Source organism: Dermacentor albipictus, chromosome 5, assembly GCF_038994185.2.
Source record: "Dermacentor albipictus isolate Rhodes 1998 colony chromosome 5, USDA_Dalb.pri_finalv2, whole genome shotgun sequence".
Lineage (NCBI taxonomy): Eukaryota > Metazoa > Arthropoda > Arachnida > Ixodida > Ixodidae > Dermacentor > Dermacentor albipictus.
Window position 1 is genome coordinate 126,786,987 of NC_091825.1, and position 21,748 is coordinate 126,808,734.

Sequence of the window (21,748 nt, forward strand, 5' to 3'; positions counted from 1 at the left end):
TGTGGGACAAGATACGCCCCAAAGGGTGTAAATTTTTCTAAGAGTGTACACTCTTAGAAAAAAAAATTACCGACGATTACGTTACTTCCTAATGCGAAATTTGAGCGCAGCAAATAAGCTGTTTCACCTTTTCGATAGATTGAGGCAAAGAAATCGAGCAACACATGTATGCGCTATCACAGAATTTTTTGTTTATTTTTCACACGTATTCCTTTAACAAAGACTCCACTAACAGTTCTTGACAGTCATGAAGGAAGCTTTGTGGTCGGAGAAATAGACTGATATATGTTCGACTTGGTACACCAATGCTTGATTCTCAAAGACGAGATCTATACAAGTGCCTCGCGAGGTTGTCACAGCCGTGGGACGCGTTACGAGCGAGAGGAACGGGATGTTCTCCCGCATAAGTGTTAGGAAATTGCTGTTTGTCTTTATGTCAACATTAAAGTCCCCCACTACTAACATCGGTGTGGATCGATGGACGGTTAATGCGAGTTGCAGGAAGTGCACGACGTCTTTCGTGAGTGCGGTAGGGGCGAAGTAGGCAGCTACTACCAGCAAGCCGTTGGGCAACTTTGCGGCGCACAGTTCGCCAACTTCATGTGACGTGCCAAACATTTCGACTGGTATTGCAGAGAGACCTGTGCGCAAGTAGATAGTTCCATCGGTCGTCTCGCTCATGGCTCAGGAAGAACTGGCAGATAATTTCGCAGTGGCGAACGGCAGCGGCAATTTCGGCTCGGGCGGTGCACATATACAGATCCGCCGCCACCGATCTAGCTCTCTGATTGCCACCGCACAGGGCGAACGGCAGCGGCAATTTCGGCTCGGGCGGTGCACATATACAGATCCGCCGCCACCGATCTGGCTCTCTGATTGCCACCGCACAGGGGTTGCATTGGAGGAGGAGCGAAGAAAGGAATTAAGTTCGAGCCGGCGCTTTGACAACCGGAGACTCGCAGGAAGAGGGGGGAGGGGGGCGGCGTGTACACCCAGCGGCAAACGATGGGGGCAGAAGCGCGCGCAGCAAGCGGACAACACGATAAAGGGAGGAGGGAAGAGATAGCAGCGACTGACTGATGCCGCTGACGCCGATAGTGAGTCAACCCCAGCTGCGGAGTTGGTTTCAGGGACAACGCCGCCGATGCCGACACAAACAATATGATACCCTCGCTTCCGCAGCGCTAAGAACCAGGTCTAGCCGTGGGAAGGTGGTCACGTATTCGTCGACGTGCCGGGGCCTACGTGAAATAACCGGCGCGTCGGCAACTGAAGAGCACCCTATCCGCCACACAAGAACAGGGGGGGGGGGGGACCCTTTCCTCGTCTTTCTGCATGGCGGCGACGGTGTTCTATGCAGTCACGTTATCTTGACTCTCTAGCGGCGTCAGCGGCATCCAGCGGTATCAGTCGGTCGCTGCTAGCGCTGGGGGGATGAAAGGGGGGCGGAGCTGGTTACGAGGCCGACGACAACGCCGACGACGACGCGAAACCCAGGAACGGACGCCAAAGAGCTGCGCTCTAAAAATTTGCACCCTTTGGGGCTTATCTTGTCCCACAACCATAATCGTCATCTCTCTTGCCCGCGTTTCCTTTCTTTAATGCTGCGAGCCCGGTACTTCCCAGTCACGAACGGCATGCGCGTTATCAGTGTGACGCAGCATTCTCGACAGGAAAGCAGCGAGCACCGAGTTTCAAGAAAGGAAACGCAAGCAAGGCAGATGACGATTATTGTTGTGGGACAAATATACACCCCAAAGGGTGCAACCGTTTTAGGAGTTTCTTAAAACAAGCTTCTCGCCCTTTCTTTCTCTTATGTGCTCCTTCCCGCCCGTGGTATTTTTCTTGCATAATCTGGGTACCAGGGCACACTGGCATAACAGGGAACCAAGAGGCGGATAGGATAGCTCGAGGGCATACCAACCGGGCGTCCGACACATCCAGCCTTGAGGAACCCGAGTCACTACCCATGGGCTACTCAGATATACTAAATTATTATAAAGGGGTCAGACTGAAGTATCCACCCCCGGATAAGGATCTAAGCAGAGAGGATGCTGTTGCATGGCGACAACTGCAGACGGGTACTTTCCCGAATCTAAACCTTCTGAATAAAATTTTCCCTACGCAATATGAGGCTAAGTGCCCATGGTGTGGAGAGAAACCAGATCTGTACCACATATCATGGGCCTGTCAAAATATTGAGTCCCCAACTATCTATAAAATTAAAAACCCGAGTGCGGAACAGTGGGAGAGTATGCTTTCCAGCGTAAGCTTGAACGGCCAAAAGCGCCTAGTAGAGCGAGCTCGCGGGTTGGCCATACTCAGTGGAGCCTTGGACTAGGGCACCAACCCTGTGATTGCAGACAGAAGAATCCATCAGAAGATGGAAGACGCCGTCTGAAGCCGCGAAGATCTCTTTTCTAGAGCCCAATAAATGTTTTCCGATCCGATCCGATCCTTGCTTTCGTTGTTTTCTTTAGTTGACCTCTCGAGAAGTAGTCAGTTAAATGGCAAATTGTCTTACTATATCAGATAGCCGTCATATATGTTTGTCGAACAACCTGACATGCATCATCCTGCATCGACCTGAACTAATTGAAATGTTTAGTAATGTTACACATACTGATTGCCATTCGAACCTAACCGGGGCAAAAGAGGCATATTATCTTTTGTTACTTATGCTACAGGGATGCCCGAGTCTTTACGTACGTTTCGACTAGCGCTCTCTCTCTTTTTAGCTTCAAGAGCGTCTGCTTCGTTAATTTGTGCAGAACTCAGTTTTAATATTTATTCGCTCACTCAAGCCTTGATGATGATGATTGCAGTTTAATGGTGCAAGGGCCAGAAGTGGCCAAAGAGTGCCTCACTGAAGCCTTGAATGGCCCAGTAAAGATAAGACGCTAGAAGGTCTCTGTTTAAAAGCAAGTAGCTGTATCAACCAGGAAGGCAATTTTTCCGCTGTCGTTGTTTCATTTCATAACATTTTTACCCGCGGTGGCTAAACGGCTATGGTGTTGCACTGCCAAGCACGAGGTCGCGGGGTCAAATCCCGGCCACGGCGGCCGCATTTCGATAGGGGCGAAAAGCAAATAATTCCCGTGTATTGAGGGTACGTTAAAGGTCCCCTGGTGCTCAAACTTAATCCAGAATCACCCCACTACGGCGTGCTTCGTAATGAAATCGTGATTTTGGCACGTAAAACCCCAGAATGCTCTTAATATGATTTTTGTGCAATCATCTTGAAATACTGGTAAGGCTTGTGTAACACTTTCCCTTTATATTAAGATCCATACTGTTCAAGCTGTTATTTATTAGGTCTATCAGTGAACTGTTGAACCAACCATCTAATCCCGGGTCCTGTCTTCTGTGCAGTTCCGCGAAGCCGTGGCAGATGTGAAAAAGCCTTGGCACTCGGATGCATGCCTGCTGCGCTGGCTACGAGGTGAGTGGGCGAATCGTCGCAACAGACATTCTCACCACCAGTTTCATCACGCCAACGCCATCGAAAGGCGGTCTGTGCTGTGATAAGGCTTGACCCCATGCCTCTGCCCAATGCATTCATATCAATGCGTACTCATAAAAGCCGCGAACTTCATGCTGGTATCAAGCCTTTGCAGAGTGTTCATAAGTGCTTCGACGGGGGCTAGTTTCTATGCCATCACTGCATGGCGTGTGGATATGGTATGGGTTTTGCTCAAGGTTCGTGTTTGTTTTGTGTTTTCGTGCCAATGTGCCTGAGTGTGCCACGTTAGCGATGCAACTATATCCCATACAGCATTACGAATGGTGCATTGATATGGGTCTTTGAATGCTCAGTCGACACTTTTCACTTCTTTCATTACCTCTACCCCTGCTCCCATGGTTCCCTTACCTATAGCATGGAGAAACCACGTTAACCTTCCTGCATTTCTCTTCGTGCTCTGAATGTCTAATAACACTGGTCAGCTGCAAACACTTATTGCATAGATTAGGAGGAGGAGAAGAAAGTGGGTTAACAGATGGGCCCGCCGCCAAGGTCTGTGAGTAGTGGCGCTGGCTAACACTCTCAGGGTTCTGCTAGGAAACATAAATACCCAAGAAAGTGGATGGGGAAACGGCGCCGCGGGAGCTGAATCGGTAGACCATTGCACGCGAAATGCGAAGGTTGTGGGATCGTTCCCCACCTCCGGCCAGTTGTTTTTTCATCCAATTTCGCTTCCAATAATTGATCGTTTCTTTATTTCATTTATTAAGAACAAGTAATTTCGCCTATGTTTTCCTTGGTGTCAGTCTCTGTCCGCTTCTTATGATATGACTAATAACAATCGGACCCCTCGGTTAACACCCTTTCTTCTCGTATATTGCAATTTACAAATTCCAACGGGTGAGACCGCAAGGCATATCCATGTGAAAATAATTTTGCGGATCACATTTCTCAAACATGAGCCGTGAAGCTTGTGACAAAAAATGCAGTGTTTGTTCCTCTTAATTTCTTAAGAAAAAGTCGTTTTATGCTCTGAAGCACCAAAGTAACTGGAACGCCAATGCACTTCTCCGCAAAGTTCGGGAATTTATATCTCGAAACTGGTGTCATCTTGAGAATTCGTTCAAAGTGGCTCAACCTTGCGAACTCCCCGGCTAGAATATCTAAATTGCAATATGTGCATCAGGGTACATATTAAAAACTTAATTAGCGATTTTTGTTATTTTTATTCGATTATGCATTTCAGTTTCATTTTGCAATAATATCTGTCTGTCCGAGCAGACCAGCTCACCGACCAGATGTAGTAAAAATAGATACCCAAGTTAGTGGAAGAATTGATAGCCGTCGCCGTAGCACTCTGTCCTGTCCAACCTTTTTTTTTTCGTTAGTCTTGTTAGTGCTCGTAGCTACGTCACGGTAGTGCAACGCACGCGTAATGCGGAGGTAGTGGGTTCGGCTTCCACCGGCGACAACTATCTTTTCGTACACTTTTATTTCCCTTTTCTTCCTTATTTTCTGAATTCCACTTTAAAACTACAGTTAATTTCCCCGATGCTTTCCTTGGCTTGATGCTTTGTTTGCTTTCTCTGGTCATGATGTGGTCAGCACCTCATTTCCCCTTCTCTCCTTTACATAATAAAGACAACAAAAAGTGACACCAGGGACAGCGAAGGGAAATTACTTGGAGTTCTTAATTGAATTAATGGTAAGATAATCGAATGAAAATGAAAGTGGATATACAGGGTGTCCCAGCTAACTTTAGCCAGAGCTTAAGAATATGGAAATGCCACGTATCTGGACAGAATTACGGTAGTGTTGTTTGCCGTCGCTTATGGATACTCAAATTATTTTCTTCATTCTAGCTAATTACATAATTAGTCCTAAACAATTAATGAATTTCGCTAATATAACTGAGAAGTGTCAATGAGAAAATTGTACAGCGACATGAAAAAATCCCGATACAGCTTTCTGTTGTTCAAATCGTGCTACATAAAAGTTTTTCCGAGCGTGAAAGAAGCCCACGAACACACGAAAAGTGCATCGAGCGACCAGCCGTGTGGCAATTTTGCTTGCATTTGCGGACTTCTTTCACGCTCGGAAAAACAGGAGTTCAGATTTTTTAGGCTGGTCGGTTCGTTGCATCAATTGAAGTCAAGGCGCTGGAATGACACGGACAAGACGACAGGACGTGCTTCTACAAAAAAAAAACATTTTATGCGCTTATACGAAAAACACGTTATGTAGCACGTATTGAGCAATAAAAAGAGTTTTTCATGTAGCTATAGAATTTTCTCATTTACAATTTTCAACTAATTATGAGATTTGATAAGTTGGTTTATTTATTAAGACTAATTATCTAATTAGGTGGAATGAAAAAAAAAATAGTTTGAGTATCTAAAAGCGACGGCAAACAATATTACCTTTGTTCTGTCCAGATACGTGGCATTTGCTTATTTTTAAACGCTGGGTAAATTTACTTGGGACACCCTGATACTGGTGTGATTGTTTATTGGCTATACTTCTATTATCACTAATAAAAATTAGTGATAATAGAAGCCTCAATAAATAGCCTCTATTTCCTTTCTTCTACTTCGTGTATATATATATATATATATATATATATATATATATATATATATATATATATATATATATATATATATCGAGAGCGAGAGAGAGAGAGACTTTAGATGCGCCCGTTAACATAGTAACAGAGTGGAGGTTACCATGAAGAAATATGGTTTCGCCGTAAAGAATGAGCCAATCAATAGAAAGAAAACAAAAGAACCTTACGACATTTTCTGGTCCGGGCAGACGCATGAGCTGCATCGCCCCCTTTGAATTAACTCTAGGGGTCATGCATTCGGTAAGCCTCGTAAGGCAGCCATAGCGATGGCTGCGCAGCTGCGGCCCCCATAGAAATTTGAATAACCTAGAAAAAAAGTTCATGTCTTTTGTCTTGCTCCTCTTTTGTCAGGTGGAGGGCACCTATGCGCGCGCTCTAGCGCTCAGCGTTTTACTGGAATTTTGCTTTTTTTAACGAGTTTAAATTTACTTGCTGTGCGCGAGGTTTGAATAATTGTGTCAATAATATTTCGGTACAAAATTACGTCCTTCAGTATACGCGTGCCCGAAGCGAATCACTCGCAGGAGACAATTCCTCTCTCCGATCACACCAAACACGTTGGTTGGAAATTGGTGAGGGTCAAATTTGATATGCGAAATATTAGACTTTGAGTCTACAGCACGCGTTATATTTTACACGACAACGCAATTTCAAGTCGCAGCAAGAAAGTATCACAATTTCACATTTTTCTGCTGTGTTTCGTCCAATTGTGCTGCAACCCAATTACGTGTATAATTTCTGCGCCAATGTACAAGATGGTTTATCCAGAAGTAGTTTACTTTGAGCACATCTAACCTCACATATAATTAACATATACAGAACATTACATGATTGAACACAACGAAACGATGTTAAATTATTGCTACATTTGTATAGTACAATAATTATTGCAAACACGATGTATGATCACGAATAGATTATTATTCCTACTGTGGCACCTCACAAGTATTGCAATCTGCTACAATGCAATTGTATAATGCATTATCATTGTATTCCAAAACCGCAGACACATGCAAACTGCTTCTTTTTTGTTTCTTGTGTATCTTCATCGCATATGGCATGGCCCAACTAGCCCGAGAGTTTGATGTATCCAAGGCTGAGCGCATGTACCGCAACGTGAGTACCATTCTTTCTTCAAATGTCCGAATGCACAATCCTAGAGGCACCCTTGGCCAAACAGAAAGCTTGAATTCACCTATACGAATTTCTTCTTTCTTCTTTATTTCAGTTCGATCAGGTCTTTTTCGATCGCCTGTAAGCTTATATAGCGCTGTTCCCTCTTTTCAGGTGCATTTTTCAGAAGAGTCTAAACTTACGTGTTTAAGAAATAGCAATGTCTAAATAAGTAAAGATATCCACTAATTAAACACGTAATTATTCGCTTTAAGGGTTACTGACAGGATATTTCGACTGTTCATTCGTCGCGGTAAATGAGAGTGCTAGGTTCCCTAGATTAAGCAGTGACAAGCCTCGGAGCACTGTTGATTATTTTGATATACTAGCTTTTCTACAGCCAGTTTCAGTTCCGTTTCCATGAGGGTATTGGTCGTGACTTCATGACACATATTGTGGCATCTGGACTTTCCGACGTTTTGACAGTCACTCCTCCTCACTTGGTCGCCTCGTACGCTGCTACATTCGCTCTCACAACGAGTAGCAGCATTCGAGACAGCCGAGCGAGCCAGAGAGAGTGTGGAAACATCGCAGTGTCCTCCTTCCGCGGGACCACCTGCTGCCTCATGACGTCACGACACGGTATTCTCGCGGGAAAGGAAAGCGAAACTGGCTGTAGAAAAGCTATCATGTTAATTTATGGCGCTGTGAGGCTTTTCACTGTTCTTTTGGAGTTTAGAGCTCTAGTACGTTTATTTTATCTAAAGAACGACTAGTAAAAAAAAGTCAGTACCCTTTTAATTGTTCAAGGCTTGTGACGCAATTCCAAAATTTAAGCAGAACAGCAGTAAAATCATGCCTGTTCAGCAGAAACCATGAAACTCCCCTTTACAGGTGTCCCTCCTTGACACACTGTTCGCAGTACATTGGCATTCCAGTTAACAGTTTTTTAAAGCACGTGTTAATAAGATGGAGACAGTTCTAATCGACGCGGCATGCAATGCAGCATTTGACAAATCTTTATCAGTGTTTAGCAGATTTTGTAGGCAACTTGATAACGTGTAACGCACTATCAGGACGTGCTGTTTAATGCACCTTTAAAACAAAAGGTCAATGCCCTCTCGCGATATAGAATAACATCTCAATTAAGGAGGGAAGGAAGTTGGGCTAGTTGGCGCGTACTCCAGACTTGAGACATTGTGCAAGTGCTTATATAGGACAAGCGGACCGGTGTTCGTAGCGGGTCGAGGTTCGTAGCGACCGCGGGTTCTAGGATGCAAGGAGCACAGTCCCCTAGCTCGAGCCTCTGCTGCGCGCTTGATGCTGCCGATGCTGCTGACTCTGCGCTCACGTTCGTTATCTTCCTTAGAATATATATATATATATATATATATATATATATATATATATATATATATATATATATATATATATATATATATATATATATATATATATATATATATATATATTGTATATATGTATGTATATCTGTGTGATTCTGGAATCACGTAGAATCAGTTAAAATACACGCGTTCATCATTGCTGTTTCTTTGCCTAACGTTTCCTTACGCCATTATTCTTCACCCACAGGACCTCGAATGGCGTAAGGAAAATGGTGTCGACGACATATTAAGCAGCTACAAGATACCGGAAGTACGTTTTCTGCTATTATAAATAGTTGCCATGCATGGAGTGATCCATGTACCTAACTTTACTGTGCGATACCTTGGTGAGCCGGCTAGTGCCTTTCTGTCGACGTATTGCATCCATGCTCTCCATGTTTTCTTTGCGTGATTTGTGCTTATACGACATGCAGTCAGTAATGGTAACTGTGACTAATCGCACATGATCTTCACTTTCTGATCCTTAGCGGGACCGTTCAATCTACGCTTGTCGCCGTAATCAAGCTAACGTTTGGCGCCTCTCAACCCGCCGTCGTTGCTCAGTGGCCTTCGGGTTGGGCTACTGAGCAGGAAGTCGCGGGATCGAATACCGGAATTTCGATGGAGGCGAAACGCGAAAACACCCGTGTACTTAAATTTACGTGCACGTTAACCCCGGGTAGTCAAACTTTCCGGAGTCCTCCACTACGGTGTGCCTCATAATGAGAAAGTGGTTTTGGCACGTAAAACCGCATAGTTTAAAATTTTTGCCTCCTCTAAATAGGATCTGCTTGCACCAAGACATACCCAACTTATGGAGCGGTTACCAGCGACAATATTTCTCTGATAAAACTACAAAATATATATTTGTGGCTGTACACGCATTCTTATCTTGCGATTTACGAATTGTTTGTTAGATATCGGCATGTATTCAGCGACGCTTTTCTTAAATGTGGTTAAATAAATTGAGACTCCGCATCTTACTTATCAGCCACAGTTTCATTACTTTTGTAATGATCCAATTTTCAATTAGCGTCCAAAAAATTACAGCATGCTCATTTCCCCGCCGATGAGAGATCGTTGCTACCCGTAAACTGGACGTAGAGGAAGATAATGGTATATATAAAAAAAAATGGGAGTGGAAATCTAGATCTAGCCGCTGGCTGCTTCCTCAGCTAAGTAGTCTGTTAGCTAAAGTGTAGTTAATCAACGTGCTTACATTACCGCAGATAGTGAAGGAGAATTTCCCAGGCGCAATACTTCACCCGTGCAAGGATGGACGGCCGATGTGGCTTATTCCAGCAGGAATCGACATGAAAGGTGACTCTCGACCTTGACCTTGTTGAAATTAACGCCACGATCCTAAGCGCGAGGAGCGATGCATGTGAAAAAACATACAGGGTAAACGTATTACTTAATTATACCAACTATAACAATTTTTCTACTTTCACGCCCGCAGCAACATGAAAAGCAGCCTCTACCTAACGGGTGATACAAATATAATAAAAGATAATTGAAGTATAAGTTGCAATTTAACAAAAATATGACTTACACTTTTAGCTCACGTATCCTTCTTATTGTTGTTCGAGTGCCGTCTTCATTATAGTTAGATTATTTTTATCGTTTTCTACATTTCCATCGCTACTTCACGTGTCTTCACCTCTGCTTGCCCATTTGTAAGCTGTAAGCATTCAGCAGATTGCCGCACAAACAGAGCCTGCGTGTATCTTCTGTCATATCCTGTGCCGTCACAAAACAAGAAGTTAACTCGACAGATATAATTTATATGCTCCAAAAACCGCGACTGCTTTGCTTGCGACACAGAAAAAGCTAGTTTACAATCTATTGGCGCTGATGTACCGTAAACTGAAACCTCGGTGTTAACAACAATACTGGCATTGAATACTGGGTTGGCTAATGCATAGACAAGATGACGTGCATAGGATAACAAAACGATAACGCAGGAGGAATCGCGCAACGCGCGTCATTTGCTCGCATCGTCATTAGTTTGACTGCATTGCCCTATTCGTGTCAATGAGGCACGACGTTGAGGATAGCTACGTGGGCCCTTCTTTGTATGGCATATACTACTTTGTTGTAGCGCGGGAAGAACGACAGGGACACAGAAAGGCGCACAAGTGAAACACACAGCGGCGTGTGTTTGTCTAATCTGCCTGTCCGTTTTCTTCACGTTCTGCCCGCGCTACAACAAAGTCCAAGACGCCGTTGAATTTCTCTGCGTTCGTGTACCTCACTCAAATCCTAAATTACAAGCCTTATGACGTCATTTTCTGCATCGTGCAGCACTTGTGGCGGCCCTGACCCCAGCCGTTGTGCAGCGACACTGCATCTACCTGCAGAGATATACGGAATCACTGAAACTATCCGTATCAAAAGGGGTGAGCCAAGACTAATAACCGAACTCTCTGCAATTATTGTGTGTGGTGGGCCTGTTCAACGGCAGAACTCTACAATGACAATAAGGAAAATAATCATTGCAATATATGAGTCATAATGGAGCTTTTTGCATTGATTTAACTCTTCTGTCTCTCTCGCTCTCTCACCTTATTACTGAAAATGAATACCTCCGTGACATTACTTGAAAGCTAAAGTGCATAACTTTGTCTCTATAGATCAATTTCCTTCCTCCGATTTGTTTTTTTTTTCTTTTTTTAGGCAGCAGCTGAAATAGAGACCCACTACCTGGTTATTGACGTTGAAAATTTCGCCCTTCGTCAGGTCTATAGCTGGCAGGGTAAGTAGCAGCGGAGCTTGACAGATGCCAGTAAAATCTTCGCTCCACGTCCAGCGTTTCTTTCTTTCTTTCTTTGTGCGTGCCTGTGTAATACGTATACACATTACATATACTGCACTGCAATACAATATTAACTGTGAAATGCGAGAAAAAGTCGAATGTGTCCGCAATCTCGCAATGCTGCCCGGTATCCTGATTTCCAGCCTGTAAGTATATGCAAACAACGTAGGGCACCGTTTTGCTGGCTACGGTCGCAAATTACTCACAAATTCATTTTCTCAGTTTCAGCTGTCCGTGAACATTCGGCTGACTGCACATGCACGCACGCGAGTTTGTGCGTGTGAGGGGAGGGAGGGAGAGAGGGAGGGAGGGCGAGGATGGCACGTTGGAGATTTCACGCACAATCTAAGAGACGGCTGCAGCCCCATCTGCTAGAATAACGGATTGTCTCATACTAGGCTCTATCTTCTATCACTGACGTGCACCTCGGCCCCAAAAGTTGCAGTAAGTTCACTCTGACTGCGCCCTGAGTACAAGATTATTGTTCTCCTCGTATCGGAATAATGAATCCACGAGAACTTCCCTAATTTGAGCTGCATATGAGCAAACTATCAACTTCGCAGAATGAGTTTCCAGCGCTCTCTTTGTTCATATGTATGTACATCAAACGTTGCAGGCTAGACCCGTTCAAGAGCTAAGGAGTAGCCGGTGCCTTAAATTGTGCGTCAACATCTCCGTATATCATGTCACTTAAAAAAAAGAAAGCAGACACGGAACATATCTTAGGTCGCAATTGTTGTGGCTGTCAGGACACTGTATCCTTTGTTGCTAAATTGCTCGTTGGCAGTGCAGCCGTAAAGACCATCACGGACATGCTGAAAATGATGGAGGACCACTTCCCCGAGTGTCTAGAGAAGTGTATTATTGTAAACGGTAAGTACGCCCACAAGTATGCCGAAACGGGGCTTGTTTTTCACGTTGGCTTTTGCCCTGCTCTCTTTCTTTGTTACCTACAAACTAATTTGATACAAAATATCGTGATTTAGGAGCTACGGCTATATGAACGTCATTGATTGTGTGGCAAGATACTTAGCAACTAATTGCCAAAGAAGGGCTAGCAGAATAATTAAATACAGACAGTAGGTAGCGGCAAACACGTCTCTTCTTAGCTACCTGGTGTGTGACTATTGCGCAGCGGAAAGCGTATAGGAGGAGACACAAGCAACAGGTCTAATCGCTGGCTGCCAACTTCAATATTTATTGTGTGAGGATTTTTGGTGTTTTCGTGGTTCCTTTAACGTACATGTACCATGCCTTTATTAAAGCTTTCATTAGCTGAAGATTACATTCTCCTAGGAAACATGTTGCAATGAAAGAACAGGTCGCAGCTTTGTGTCTTCAGTGATCTCTGGCTCAGTTCTTTAAATATTGAATAGCAGGCACGTAAGTTCGTCCATGTATAATGTAGGCGTGTTCAGACACTATACTGTCATTTTGTAAGCGATTCGTGCACTTGTGCACTAATTGAAGTGCGCCGCCTTAAGAAAACGTTTATAGTGTCCCTGTGCATCCTCCCACGGTTACTCAGTGCTCGCTCCCTCTCTTTTCCTCTTCCCCTTTCCCCCAATCCCAGTGTAGGGCAGCAAACTGGGTGCTCGTATGGTTAACCTCCCTGCCTTTCCTGTCTTTGCGCTCTCTCTCTCTCTCTCTCTCTCTCTTGATTCTCATCATCCACGAACATTAGAACGACAGAAAGCTGAGCTAGTTGGTAAGGATTCATTATACATGCATGCGCAGATGAGTTTTGTGTCTCCTTTCATTTTTCGCCTCAGTGCTCCCTTCAGCATGCGCAGGTGAGTTTTGTGTCTTCTTTCATTTTTCGCCTCAGTGCTCCCTTCAGTTGATAGTCGGCGTTCGTGTTGTCCACTTCTCTACTCTTGTGTCCTGTCTGCACGCCTCACTTCTATTTTGCATAATGAATCCACGAACAGGCTGCGCTAGCTTTAGGGCAGCTGACAGGACATTAGTTCTTGAGCAGCAATCAACTTATTAACGAACTGCAATCTACTCGTCGAATAAAACCTTCTCTTTAAATTGGAATTCGGCCACCTTTAGTCATTTAACAGCGTAGACCTTGTAAGCATCCATAATGCTTATAAACCGTGCAAGGAACCGAGTCCTTACGAGAAAAATTTTTAATGATATCGGCATTGCTTGCGACAAGCTCATGGACTGCCTCGCGCAGCGCCCGACTTTTTCCCCACCATGTGGAAGCTGATACGGCCCTTCTTGACGGAGAGGACAACCGACAAAGTGGAAATCTTCGCAAAAGGTGAGTTTAACGATATACACGCTGGTTTCCGCCTAGGTCTGCGGTATCAGGGTACTATACAATAACGGCAATACCTGCGCTGCAGGCTAAAACCATCAAAGTGATAACTTGTGACGAATTTGTTTTCATTCCGTCGTCGATTACTGACGACATGCATCATGAAGGCCTGCCGACATTTACATATAGATGTCTGCTAACGAGCCTCATCAGCCACTTTCACACTAAGGTTAGTCATGTACTAAAGGGACGTCAGTAGGAGCGGAAATGTCGATCGTGTGCTTCTGGGAACTTCCTACTAAATATTCCTTAGAGACACAAAAGAATAATTCATTTAGTGGCTCAAAGATTGTCGTTTACGTCATCTCACCTACCGCGCCCGAGCAACGGCGACGAATAGGTATCGCACAGACTCGAACCTTCTGAGTAGCTTTATCAACAAGGACCACATTGACTACTTTCAGATATAATTTATCGGGACATCAGGTACTGCTATGCGTTATGCGATAAGCGCTTAAAACATTACACAGATCTTTCCAAAACAGGAAGTGGAGTTCTTGCTTGTAAAAAATATGCTGTGACTGAGTGATAAGATGGAACCGCAAATAGCAACGCCGTTTAATAAATTTTACGTCAGAATCTATCAGCCTGTTCACCACGATGCACTAATTCATTGTCAGGGCGAGAACTTCTTGACGTTTTTTGAACAAAGATGCAGATATGCGGCAGTGCTATTGGTGTAGCTACTTATCAGGCGCTCGCCTTTAAGAGCAAGCTTTCGCTCGGGGCGTTTCATGCACTTTGATAAGAGCTCCAGAGCTAATGATTCCTCTTAAAAGTAGGCAATGCATCGTGGATTCCATCGCAGCCGACGCCTGGAAGGAGCGACTGGTGGACATCGTTGGCGCAGCCTCCCTTCCCGCCCACTGGGGAGGAGACATGGTCGGCCCTGACGGAGATACACGCTGCAGGCACATGGTCAGTGCTCCTGACTACTCTTTGCACAGGCCAGTAAAATTCACGTGCGTGGCGGAACTAACATGCTCTGTCATCAACAAGTAATAGTAGACGTACGTTGTAAGACGAGCTGGTGCAAGTTGCACATGCTAGATTTCAGTGACCAATACAATAGCGAACTGAGTTGTCATCGTTCTTGTCTTCGTAACTTTTTTTGAGCTTAAAGCTAACTTTTACTAACTGCTGTTACTCACGTCTGAGTCGTTAACGAAATTGAAGGGAAGCCAATCATAATTATGTGAACAACCCCCGTTCTTGAGACTCTACGTCTAAGTATGAATTCGCGCCTCCCACGAAATCTCAAAAGCAGCTATACGCGTCAAGAACACTCGTGATCGACATCTCCACGTTTCAGAAAAAGCGCTTTAGTCGTCTTTGCTGCTCCTTTTTGATATGGCTTTACCCTGGAGCACAAGCAGCTGTTTTTACAATGCTTGTTTTAATACATGGTTCGCGCACTATCAACGAAACAGCTGACGAATTTTAGCACCTTAATGGCAGTCAACTGGAAAGAGATCGCCGGGCCCACTTAAATTCTCACAGTATAAGAACCAAGTGCGTCCAGCGGGCTGTGACTCCTTAAATCAAATGACGCTAATATATAAGCATGCGCACTCTCGCACGCAGACTTGGTGTCTTTTAGTGACGCATTCGAAGAAACCTCGACAACAGTGCTAAGATCTCGTAGAATACACCTGAATAATCCAAAGCAAGGGAAGCTGAATGACGGACGCCACGAAGGCTCCATCCCCGCGCAAATCATATGAATGAATGACTATAATCGTAGGTGCTCAAGATAAGCGCCACCAAAGGAATCTAAGCTTCGTAGCCTCACGCTAACCTCAGATGGTTGACAATTTTACCTTTTCGTGCAGATGTATACTGAAGCAGTGTTTTGACAAAAAGACCATACTGCTTTATGTGGAAGTTTCCTAGTAAGGTTATTTTAGGTATATGTTATGAAAAGTAGGCGCCTTAAGTATTGCGTCGTCTTACTAAGACAAGAACGAACATCTAAAGACAATAAACCGATGAATGTTCATGGTTTGTTACGGCATAGACCTTTGGGCCATCATATAAGCAGATTCAGCGCGCTTTGATTGAATGCGTATTCATATCTTGTCGGCACGTACACTGTTATTGGCTTTTATGACTGGTTTTAACACCACAAAGTAATAGCGGAAACTATGAGAGACGCCGCAGTGGAGGCATGCGGATTCGTTTCCATATCCTATACAGGTCTTCAACTTGCGACCATAGCTCGGTGCTCGAGCGTTTCTGCATTCCTGCCGCATCAGAATGGGAGCGCCATAGCCAAGAATCGAATCCCCATGAGCTCGTGCTTATAGCTGTAGATCGCCGGGGCCACTTACGTGCTGCGGCAGTCGCGTCTTATTCTAAGCCTACGGTGTCAATGACGCGCAGAAGCTCGACTGTAACTCTTTAGCAATACATATGCCCGTAAACCTTAAGCTCACTAATTTCATGTTAATGGTTCCCGTTTGCAGGTCAACTACGGCGGTCGCTTCGAAGAAGGCCCAGATCGGCCGACATGGTCCCTGTTCGACGAGCCGGGCGCCAAGAAGCGGACCATAGGTCGGCGGGACCGCTGGGAGCTGCAGGTGAACGTGTCGTGCGTGGGAGTGCAGCTCAGCTGGCGTTTCCAGACGGCCGCGGGAGACGTGGCCTTCGGATTGCGCATGCGCGATGGAGAAACTCTGCTGCCTCTCCGGCGCATCGACGCAAGCGGTCAGATTCCACAGGAAGGCAGCTGGCACTGCGCACGGGCCGGAACATGTAAGAGCTTCTAAGTCTGCTGAAAAGTTGTTCCGTTTCTGAGGACCGGGGCCCGTGTTCGCAAAACCTCTCTTACGTTGTCCCTTTACTCCGATGTTCGGGTGCTTATTGTTCGTGAGGCACATTGGAATGGTAACGACAGGAGCCACGAGGTGATGACCGATCGCGAACCACGCTTCCATTAGGGAAAGAGCAAGCAAGAAGAGGCTGGGAGGTTAACTAAACGGAAGTCCGGTTCGCTACGCTGAACGGTGGAAAGAGAATGAGGGACTGAAAGAAAGAAGGAGAAGGTAAAGGGAAAAAATGAGAGAGCTCACGCGCATAATAGCCGACACAATAGGTTTGTAAGCGCCATCGAAGGTCATTTCGCTTGAGTAAAATCATCAGAACGCACGTAGATTTTTGGGCTGATGATGGCTGAGTTCAAGCACCCAGAATCGCGGTTAGTTATCGTTCATCGTTGGCACGTGGTTCAAGGCTGGCTGACCGGCACCTCTGTTATTGACGTCCGTGCCACTTGTCCCGAACTGACAGCACTAAAAGCGCAAGCCATTCCGTTTAAGTGGCCTTTACGCGCCGAAGCACGTTGAAATCCAGTATCATTATGCCTGGCTGTAGGTACCCAACGTGAACGGAGTGAAATGGCTTAGCTTAAAAAATGCCGGAGGGCTCGAAGTGCCAGGGCAGGTATAAAGAAACCCCGGCAAGCGAAGTGGTGGCATCCTTTCCTGGAACCCACGTGACACGCCGCACAGGAAAAGCGAAAAAAAAAAAGCTTTACTCACTGCTGTAAAGGTCGGCCTATAGCCTTATGTGTAGCAAGCCAAGCTCCTTTATATTACTATAATGAAATATTAAAAAAGAACAAGAAAAATGTTTAAAACTCAACAGAATTATGCACAGTGCAAAATATTTATATATCTATATAGCAGTGCATGTAATATGTACATATATAGAAATTTATTTCCAATGTTCTACTTCCCTTCTTTAAAATATGCGTGCATCTCTTTCTTCTGTCTACCGGGGATATATCGTCGACAATTTGTGTAACATGACGTGGTGGAAATGTAGTACGAAAATGATTAGGTGCCAGTATTTCGGAGAGACGTTACATTTACGCATGTGGCACACATGGGTATGAGAATCTTAACCTCCCAATGCCCAACATTTCGTTTGACGCCACCAAATGCTGACTTAAGAGCGGAGAAATGAATGCGCCACCCACAGTAGCATTTCGGGCGCTCCTTAACAAAGATTCAGTCGCGTATAGGTGAATAAACCGATGACTAAATATTTATTTAATATGCTAAGTTATATTTCTGCGAAATGCCATCCGTATTTGTGTATTTGTGTAAAATGAAGAAAGGGGACTTATGAGACCAATTTCTCAACTAAGAAAGTAAAACAGCTTTTTTTTTCTTTGTCGAAGTGACTTCTAACAAGCGTGACAACATTTATTCTAACACCTCCAATGAGTTTACGTAAAGTGATTCTCATTCGCAATATGTTTGCAACGATTTCATTTTATGGATGCCAGCGCTAAGTTTCGACGCCGCGCCTGCATGCGGTGTTGGAAGGGGTTTGGAAGCACATTCTGCTTCTTGAAAATGTCTACGAGGAAGTCCGCGTTAAGCTTTTGAAGTTAACCTCGGGGCAATGAGCTCCAACAAGACAATCAACTAGCTGAACAAGCTAGCGGCGCCCAGATGCAAAGAAAATGAGTCATTTTTCCCGACATCTCATCATTTACGCATGACAGAGGGAAGAGAGGAGACAGGGACATGAAATCCCCAGAAATTAGCTTACAGCTTTACGCGGTCACGTTCTGCATCAGCTGGCAAAAACGAATGTTCGAAGAGAACGACACCAAAACTTTATTATAAGCCGAAGACGTAAGCCTGTCTCGATGCCACACGTCTGTCCTGACGCAGATAAAAACAAGCACACTTATTGTTTACAGAGCACAGCGAAGTATCGGTATAACTAAATCACTTTATCTGAAATATCGCTTTATTAAATGTTTTCTGGAGTCTAGATTGCAGCGTATGCGTTTTAGATCTTACTGTTTGGAGGGCAGTGGCGTCGAACTAATCTTGCACGAAGTTCGCAGCAGGAAATCTGCCCCGCACAGTGCAAAACAGATGGTGACCTTTTGCGTTCTTTCATAGTAACCTGCAAAGGCCAAGACTGGTGGGAAGGTAACACCTCGTAATGGCGGCAGCTTATTTGACCTAACTGTATCACGTGTGATTAACCGACAGGTGATGCAGTTGCTCACGGACATCAGAAATATTTGGCCACTGCCGTGTCCTCACTATCAAGTGCTCTTCAGAAAGACATTGACGAACCCCCAACACCGCATGGAGTGCAACCCCCCCCCCCTCCCTACTGTGACTCCATTAGAGTTCCTCAGTTTCTAACGAAATAGCGCTGTTAACGAAGTATATATTGCCTGTCCCGATGGCTCAAGCACAACGACGGTCTACTGTGTCATGCTGCGGCTTTTAGCCTTGCAAAGTGGCGACGGTGCCTTGCTCACGGACCGAGTACATCACGTAGATAGGTCACAAATCTCGGCGCGACAGTGCAAGCACCATAGTTTGTCACCTTTTCTCTCCGCGTATGTTAGTAAGTCGTGATGATATAATGTGTAGTTGTTTTGCAGTAATGACGTATTCCGAATGTGGGTCGTCTTTCTATGTCTCGTGCAGACGTTCTCCAGTTCGACAACTCCTACAGCTGGATGACGGACAAGAAACTGGTCTACGTCGTCAAGGTGCAGGCGTCGGATAAGAGCCACGTGCCTTAGGATGCACCAAATAAATACATGTATTTTGTAAGGAGAATATTGTATTCTCTAAGGAGAATAGTAACGCTGTACTGATCAATTATGTTTCTGAAATAGCAAAACAAAGGATGAAAACTCGCTAGCATATCAGGAGAGAAAGCTCATAACACCAGGAAATACACTAAAACAGGACAGGTGGCGACGCCACCTCAATGTTGTCGCACCAGCCAGCTCCCTATGATGTCATTTTTACAGAGCCTGCTCGGGTCCAGTTAATTGTTAATCAATAAAAACTCCATACCTTGTGTTTTAAGCCAACCCAAGAGTCAGCCTTTTTCTTGCTCTAAAACTGCCCGAATACCAACAAGCAAGAAACCTTAACCTACGATATCGTAATTTTTGTTTGCGGTCCCCCTTTAGCTTCGTAAAAATAGGGATAAATATTAATTAATTCACTCACTCATGCACTGGGTTTTCGTCTCAAAACAGCACGGTTTAAAGCAAGCTATATTTTAACTTGTTAGATTAACATGCAGTGGCGGTGTTGAACCGCGGCACCACGCAAGCGCCGTTTCCATGGCCGAGCGTCTAACCCAGATGCTGAGATCAACAATGAAGTGCTGTATCTCTCCAACATCTGTGCGACTGTGAATTTTCTATTTCCCTGCCACTGAATAACTTATCATTAATTATATAAACTCATACATAAACAATCACACAGAGAAAAAGGGAAAGGGCTAGAAATTGTCTCCTGAAAGGAACAGAACACCACACCCGCCAGCTTCAAGAGGAGAGAAAAAAATAAAGGGAGGGAAAGAGGAAGGCACGCCACAACACATTACATCATGCAAACAATATGTGCATTATCCACAGACTGGACTTGTTGTTGAGAAGAATTATAGTACAACTTTGTGAGCCTTCTAGAGCGGGTTGTCGCACGACCTTTCGGAAATAAATAATTGATGGCATATTGGAAAAAATTATGGGGTTTTACGTGCCAAAACCACTTTCTGATTATGAGGCACGCCGTAGTGGAGGACTCCGGAAATTTCGACCACCTGAGGTTCTTTAACGTGCACCTAAATATAAGCAGACGGGTGTTTTCGCATTTCGCCCCCATCGAAATGCGGCCGCCGTGGCGATGGCATATTGGGAAACAATTCCTGAATGAACCAACAAACAAGCAAACGAAAATACGCGGCGTATCGGGACATCTACGGTTTCCCGAATGTCACATCTATCACGTATGTGAAACAAATGCTGAGCTATATAGCACCGTACGAACAGCAAATAATGTTGGTAGGGGCACAGATGCCGGAAATTAGACGTTTTTTTTTTAACTGTCAGTTTCTTGAATTCACGACCAGAAAACGCTCAATCTGACTAGTTCTCCTTGTTAGCTGAAAGTTCGCGTGTTATCGGGCACAGCGAGTACGACACGTACTTCTATCCTGATGCATAGGCTTCATCGCTACCATGGCACCGTATATTTATGAAGCTTGCGATGATGTTTCCCGGTGTGATAGGAGCTTGGACTATTTGGATGGCGCGGCCGAATGCGCGTGACTGCTGCGGGACGGCGACGGACGAATGGGAAGAAGAGGGCCGGTGTCTGGGCTGAGGCGGCAGCCATGCGATCTAGAGTTTGGATGCGTGTTATTTTCAGGAGGTCCTACATATAAGTTACGCCCTCTTGTTCTTTTAGAACGCGAATCACTACGCCTGCGTCTCGGCCTTCCAAAATTTGTAGCCACTAATATTTTATATCATGGAACTCACCTGCCTTCTCTTCAAACTCGATTTCGTATACTGACAGTTCTAAACATCTATGCTTCTCTCCAGAGACGCTCCTGCTATGTTTTTGTTAGGGAATCAACTGCATTCTTTGAGAATAAATGGTCCAGACTGCATTGTCCCCAGGTAGTTCTTGCGCGGAAGCTATTAGAGTCATTACAAATATCAATCCGTGATGTGGCGTTTGAAAATTTACCTACTTCGACAGTAAGTGTTGAATTTTGCGATATATTTCCCAATAACGCTAAGCTCCTACCTATTCTAAAGTCTTAATTCTAAAGTCTTAAAAAAAATACTAAATATGTTACAAGCGAGGTATTATGTCACATTTTCAGCAATCTTTTATCATCAGGAGTGGTGCCGGATGACTGGAAAGTGGGTAAGGTTATCCCAGTCCCAAAGAAAAGTCCTTCATCATCATGTAGTAGCTACCGCCCAATTTCTCTAACTAGCGTTTCTTCTAAATTAATGGAACATGTGCTTTACTCCCACATTGCTACATTCCTAACATCTGTCAGTTTCTTCCACCCTAACCAGTATGGCTTCCGTAAAGGTTTATCTTGTGATAGCCAATTAGCACTCTCTATAAATGACATAAGCTCTAACCTTGATCAAAATATACCAGTTGATGCCCTCTTTTTAGATTTCGAAAAGGCCTTTGACAAAGTTCCGCATCAACGA

At 44.6% G+C, this 21,748-nt stretch overlaps 1 protein-coding gene across 4 annotated transcripts in view; it reads left to right on the forward strand.

Moving 5' to 3' along the window:
• Positions 1 to 19,560, forward strand: part of LOC135913937 (SEC14-like protein 2) — a 29,079-nt gene extending 9,519 nt beyond the window's left edge. The window contains exons 2-12 of one of the 4 annotated variants that reach the window (XM_065446634.1): positions 3,373 to 3,442; positions 7,162 to 7,205; positions 8,796 to 8,858; positions 9,817 to 9,907; positions 10,892 to 10,986; positions 11,264 to 11,342; positions 12,195 to 12,275; positions 13,588 to 13,674; positions 14,540 to 14,649; positions 16,197 to 16,485; positions 19,197 to 19,560. In XM_065446634.1, the coding sequence (XP_065302706.1) occupies positions 3,373 to 3,442; positions 7,162 to 7,205; positions 8,796 to 8,858; positions 9,817 to 9,907; positions 10,892 to 10,986; positions 11,264 to 11,342; positions 12,195 to 12,275; positions 13,588 to 13,674; positions 14,540 to 14,649; positions 16,197 to 16,485; positions 19,197 to 19,294 (1,107 nt within the window). In that variant the 3' untranslated portion in view covers positions 19,295 to 19,560. The remainder of the gene's footprint in view (positions 1 to 3,372; positions 3,443 to 7,161; positions 7,206 to 8,795; positions 8,859 to 9,816; positions 9,908 to 10,891; positions 10,987 to 11,263; positions 11,343 to 12,194; positions 12,276 to 13,587; positions 13,675 to 14,539; positions 14,650 to 16,196; positions 16,486 to 19,196) is intronic. The other 3 variants (XM_070538867.1, XM_070538869.1, XM_070538868.1) reach the window with 3 other exon arrangements.
• The last annotated feature ends 2,188 nt before the right edge of the window (positions 19,561 to 21,748 follow it).